General features: G+C 49.4%; 2 protein-coding genes across 2 annotated transcripts in view; both read right to left on the bottom strand.

The window, feature by feature from the left end:
- Positions 1-886, bottom strand: part of HUS1 (HUS1 checkpoint clamp component) — an 8,486-nt gene extending 7,600 nt beyond the window's left edge. Inside the window, exon 1 of the mRNA XM_014530524.1 lies at positions 872-886. Coding sequence (XP_014386010.1) covers positions 872-886 — 15 coding nt within the window. The remainder of the gene's footprint in view (positions 1-871) is intronic.
- Positions 887-1,110: 224 nt separating this feature from the next.
- SUN3 (Sad1 and UNC84 domain containing 3) overlaps positions 1,111-4,927 on the bottom strand; it is an 11,135-nt gene continuing 7,318 nt past the window's right edge. The window contains exons 7-9 of the mRNA XM_005882908.2: positions 4,008-4,175; positions 2,903-2,995; positions 1,111-1,236 (exon numbers count right to left, since the gene is read on the bottom strand). Of these exons, the coding sequence (XP_005882970.1) occupies positions 1,117-1,236; positions 2,903-2,995; positions 4,008-4,175 (381 nt within the window). The 3' untranslated portion in view covers positions 1,111-1,116. The remainder of the gene's footprint in view (positions 1,237-2,902; positions 2,996-4,007; positions 4,176-4,927) is intronic.

The following is a 4,927-nucleotide window of genomic DNA, read 5'->3' as shown; positions in this document are numbered from 1 at the left end:
GGAAACGCCGGCCCGCGCCCCTTGGTTCCGCCCTGGGTGGGGAGGCGGCGGCTCCGCTTTAGAATGCGGGCTCCTCAGCCCCAGGTGTGAGAAGGGGTTCTAGGGTTAAAGAACGTTGACACCGACGGCCACTTGTTTTTTTAACTATATTTTTACTGATTTCAGAGAGAAGGGAGGCAGAGAGAGAAACGTCAATGATGAGAATCATGGATCGGCTGCCTCCTGCAGCCCCCGACCGGGGATGGAGCCTCAACCCGGGCCTGTGCCCTGACCCGGAATCAACCCTGACCTCCTGGTTCCTAGGTCGACGCTCAACCACTGAGCCACACCAGCCGGGCCTATTGCCACTTTTATTAAAATATCAAAAAACCAATGGTTCATTTGTAAAGAATTAAATAAAATGCTCAGATGCACGCCAGGGTAGCAGGGTAGCTTTAGATCCCACTCAGCCCTGTAGCCACCCTGGATTATGGTTTTAAATTTAAAATTTTAAGGCACAGGATTTCAGGATTTTAAAGAACAGTGACGTTGTGATAATTCTGCAATTTGTCTCATGATGAATTTCACTGGATCCTGTTAAAATTCTTACAGCATAAATAATAGAAAGGATGTAGACTTTAAGAAGTAAAACAAGCCCCAGCTGGTTTGGCTTAGAGGAGATAGAACATTGGCCTGTGGACTGAAGAGTTCAATTCCGGTCAAGGGCACGGACCTTGGTTGCAGGCTCACCCCCAGCCCTGGTTGGGGCCTGTGAGAGGCAACCAATCGATGTGTCTCTCTCACATTGCAATGTTTCTGTTTCTCCCCCTTGCTTCCACTAAAATTCTATGGAAAAATATCCTCGGTTGAGGATTAACAAAAAAAGAAAGACCGCGAAATAATACATCTTTTTCTAGACAAATTCATTTGTTAATGTTCCAACAACATGATTCATCCTCAAAAGCTAAACCATCACCAGGAGATTGAAACCACTTTCACAGTTTTTATTAGTAAAATTCATTCACTTTTTACGGGCAAGTGTGAACCCTCTATTCGATTTCTACACGTGCAGTAAGTCTAAGGGAGAAGAACACTAGTATTCCGGACCCGTGATCGTGGCCGTGGGCACCAGACCCTCTAGCTGTGGCCCCCGGGGCGGCCGTGGACCCGGAATCTGTACAAACACGTGTACTTCGGATGTCCCCAGTTGCTGAGGATTCTAAGTTTCACACACAATAAGGGCTCAGACACTTCATGCTGGAAAAAAAGAAGAGAGAAAATTAATGGCTTATCAAGAAACCCATCTCAAAGGGTCCTAAGGAATTCGGTTGTAATGGGCAAGGAACTCTTTCCTGCCTTAAGTGCAATCACACAGGCTCTAACGCACTGGTTCTCAACCTTCTGGCCCTTTAAATACAGTTCCTCATGTTGTGACCCAACCATAAAATTATTTTCATTGCTACTTCATAACTGTAATGTTGCTACTGTTATGAATCGTAATGTAAATATCTGATATGCAGGATGGTCTTAGGTGACCCCTGTGAAAGGGTTGTTCGACCACCAAAGGGGTCGAGACCCACAGGTTGAGAACCACTACTCTAACGGATGAGAAGTGAGCCACTATGAATAAAGAGCTCCTAAGAGGACAAACGCAGGGTGAGGAGAAGACAAGGTGGCCTGGACAGCCACGGGCTCCCACTACCATGGCCACTGCTACTGCCACTGCCACTGCCACACCCCACAGAGCTGCCTGCTGGCCACCCCACGGTGGGAGGGAGAGACACAGATACTCAATCAAACATGAAACTCCACAGGTACATTCATTTCTAACATTGCTTCTTCCCCATTGGCTGAGCAGTGTCCTAAAACCCTTGTTTTAATGGTGGGAGGTGCCCTCTCCATCTCATTACTCCCTGTGGCTGATGAGAAGCAATGAGATTTTATTTCATACTAGAGGCCTGGTGCACAGAATTCATGTAGGGGGGGTTGAGGGGTTCCTTCAGCCTGGCCTGTGCCCTCTCCCAGTCCAGGACCCCTTGGGGGATGTCCACCTGCCAGCTTAGGCCTGATCCCCAGCAGTTAGACATCTCTCTCGCAGTCTAGGGCTCTCGCAGTCTGGAATCCCTCCCTCCTTACTGCCCACCTGCAGCGGAGGCGGGAGAGGCTCCCACCACCACCACCGCTGTAAGCCTGGCTTCTGGCTGAGCGGCACTCCCCCAGAGGGTAGCTCCTGCATTGAGCATCTGCCCCTGGTGGCCAGTGCACGTCATAGCGACCATTGTTCCACCGTTTGGTCAATTTGCATACTAGGGTTTTATTATATAGGAGGATGCCTTAACGACTTCAGGAGGGGTTACATGTTAACAGCTGGTATTTTTCTTTCTTTTTTAAAATATATTTTTATTGATATCAGAGAGGAAGGGAGAAGGAAAGAGAGAGAGAGAGAAGCATCCACGATGAGAGAAAATCTTGGATCGGCTGCCTCCTGCACGCCTCGCACTAGGGATCTAGCCCACAACTCGGGCATGTGTCCTGACCAGGAATCAGACCATGACCTCCTGGTCCAGAGGTCATCGCTCAACCACTGAGCCTTGCCTGCCAGCATAACAGCTGGTGTTTTTTCCCATTGAGTGAGGAAGAGAAGTTTACCTGCCTTATCTGGTATCAAGTATTTATTCTCTCTCCCTCTGACTTCCTTTTTGCCTCTAACACATCACACAGAAGGTGAGACAGTGACTATCTAACCTAATAGTTTCAAGGGAACCAAACAGGTAAGGGAAGGGCTAAGAAGGTGAATATACATCTATCATCTATCTATCTATCTATCTATCTATCTATCTATCTATCTATGAAACCCTAAATGCACACCCCCACACCCCTCCAGGGACAGAGCCACGCGCAGCCTAATCCGGGCGCTCGTTACCTGCAGCTCAAATGTTTGCACGGTGGTTCCTGTTCTGTTATACACAAACCGACCGAGGGAAATCTCTTCTCCTTCACACTCTTTCGAGATGCCCTGTGAGGAAAGTGACAGAAAGGAGGCTGCAAGGAGTGGATTCTCCATCAAAGTCAACAGGGCAGCTGTGTGGTCAAGTGGCGCCCATTCTCCAGGTGCCTTGGGGTGCCGGGTGCCAGCAGCACTGTGCAAATAGCCAAACACGTGGAATCAGCTCAAAGGTCCATCAAATGATGAATGGATAAATAAAATGCAATTTAAAAAGCAAAATATTGGCACGTTATATAACATAGGTGAACCTTGAAAACACGGTACCAAGTGAAAGAAGCCATTCACAAGAGACCACACAGGGGATTCCATTTATATGACACGTCCAGAAGGCCGGTCTATGGAGACACAGTAGATTGGTGGCTGCCCATGGCTGGGGGACGGAGGGAGTGGGTGGTGGGAGGTGGCAGCTAAGAGGTACAGGGTTTCTTTGTGGAATAACAAAAGTATGGTCAAATGGATGATGGTGATGGATACATAAATCTGTGCATATACCAAAGCCACTGACGTGTACGTTTTAAATGGATGAATTGTGTGCGTGTGAATTAATTAAGACACAAACATTGAGGCTGGGAAGCCATGGAAGAGAGCTGGTCATTTCCCATCGGAGAACCTCAGTAGACAATAACCAAACCCGAAAAGTCAAGAAATTAGTAAAAGCAAATACGAAGGCGGCAAGAACCTAAATAATTATTTTCAGCTAAAACAGTTGCAAGTGGAAGCTTCCAGAGAGTAAAAGCCGGGGGCAGAAGTGGGACAAGGACAAACTGTTTTGTTATAAACACGTGGAAATGTTGATGCTTTCATTGTGCATGTCTGAGTCTGACAGAGTAAAATGAGGTGATAGAAACCACCTGGTCCAACCCCCTCAGTGCGTAGACGACAGAGTGGAGCCTGGGAAACACGGGACTTGGTCCCAGTGATACAAACGGTCCGCTGCACAGCTCAGACCCCAGCTCCTCCTTCCTGGCCCACCGCCCTCTCCCCTACCCGTCTCTGAACGGAGATTCAGGGAGATTCTCACGTGGACAGAAAACTCCTTGGGGGCGCTGGAGATGCTTCCCGAGGGAGACACCTTCTCGGAGATGTGCTCCATGGTCACCGAGGTGGGGATGATCTTGCCGGCGAGCTTGATCAGGGCGTGGCCCTGAGAACCTGGGAAGGCCCAGCACCTTCCAGGGTGAACATCCGGCTGGAAAGCAGACAGAGTTCAGCTCTTACCTGATTACATAAATCCACCCACAATATTGGCCAGCTGGTCGCTACTGACCACAGGTCTCGCTTACGCCTATACTCTAAAGCAGCAGTCGCCAAGCAGTGGTGCACGGACTGCTGGTGGTCCCTGAGGTCCAAAAGGTTGGCGACCACAGTTCTAAAGGCCCTGCCTGGGATGCGTGTCAAACAGGAGAACTTCAGACACCTGTAGGGTTGGTTGTCCTTCCAGCTCACGTTCTGCTTATATCTGTTAGAGCCCTTTGTTATGTGAGAATCTTTTCTTTCAGTGTTCGAACTGGACTAGAAGCTACTAGAAGGCAGTTAGTTAGTATGAGTGTTGATGGGGTGCTGGGGGTGCTGAGGGTGGAGAAGGTATTGATGGTGGTGGTAGTGATCACTGTGATGGTGATGGAGGTGATGGTGATCATGGTTATGGAGGTGATGGTGGTTATGGAGGTGATGACGGTAGTGGTGGTGGTGACGGTGGTGGTGGTAGTGATGGTGGTGGTAGTGGTGGTGATGGTGGTGGTGGTGATGGTGATGGAGAGGGTGGTGGTGGTAGTGATGGTGGTGGTAGTGGTGGTGGAGAGGGTGGTGGTGGTGATGGTGGTGGAGAGGGTGGTGGTAGTGATGGTGGTGAGGGTGGTGGTGATGTTGAGGGTGGTGGTGAGGGTGGTGATGGTGGCGGTGGTGGTGGTGGTGATGGTGGTGGTGGTGGTGGTGGTGGTG

Source organism: Myotis brandtii, unplaced genomic scaffold, assembly GCF_000412655.1.
Source record: "Myotis brandtii unplaced genomic scaffold, ASM41265v1 scaffold743, whole genome shotgun sequence".
Classification (NCBI taxonomy): Eukaryota; Metazoa; Chordata; class Mammalia; order Chiroptera; family Vespertilionidae; genus Myotis; species Myotis brandtii.
Note: the sequence above shows the minus strand (reverse complement) of the source record. Positions and strands in the feature narration are given on the sequence as shown.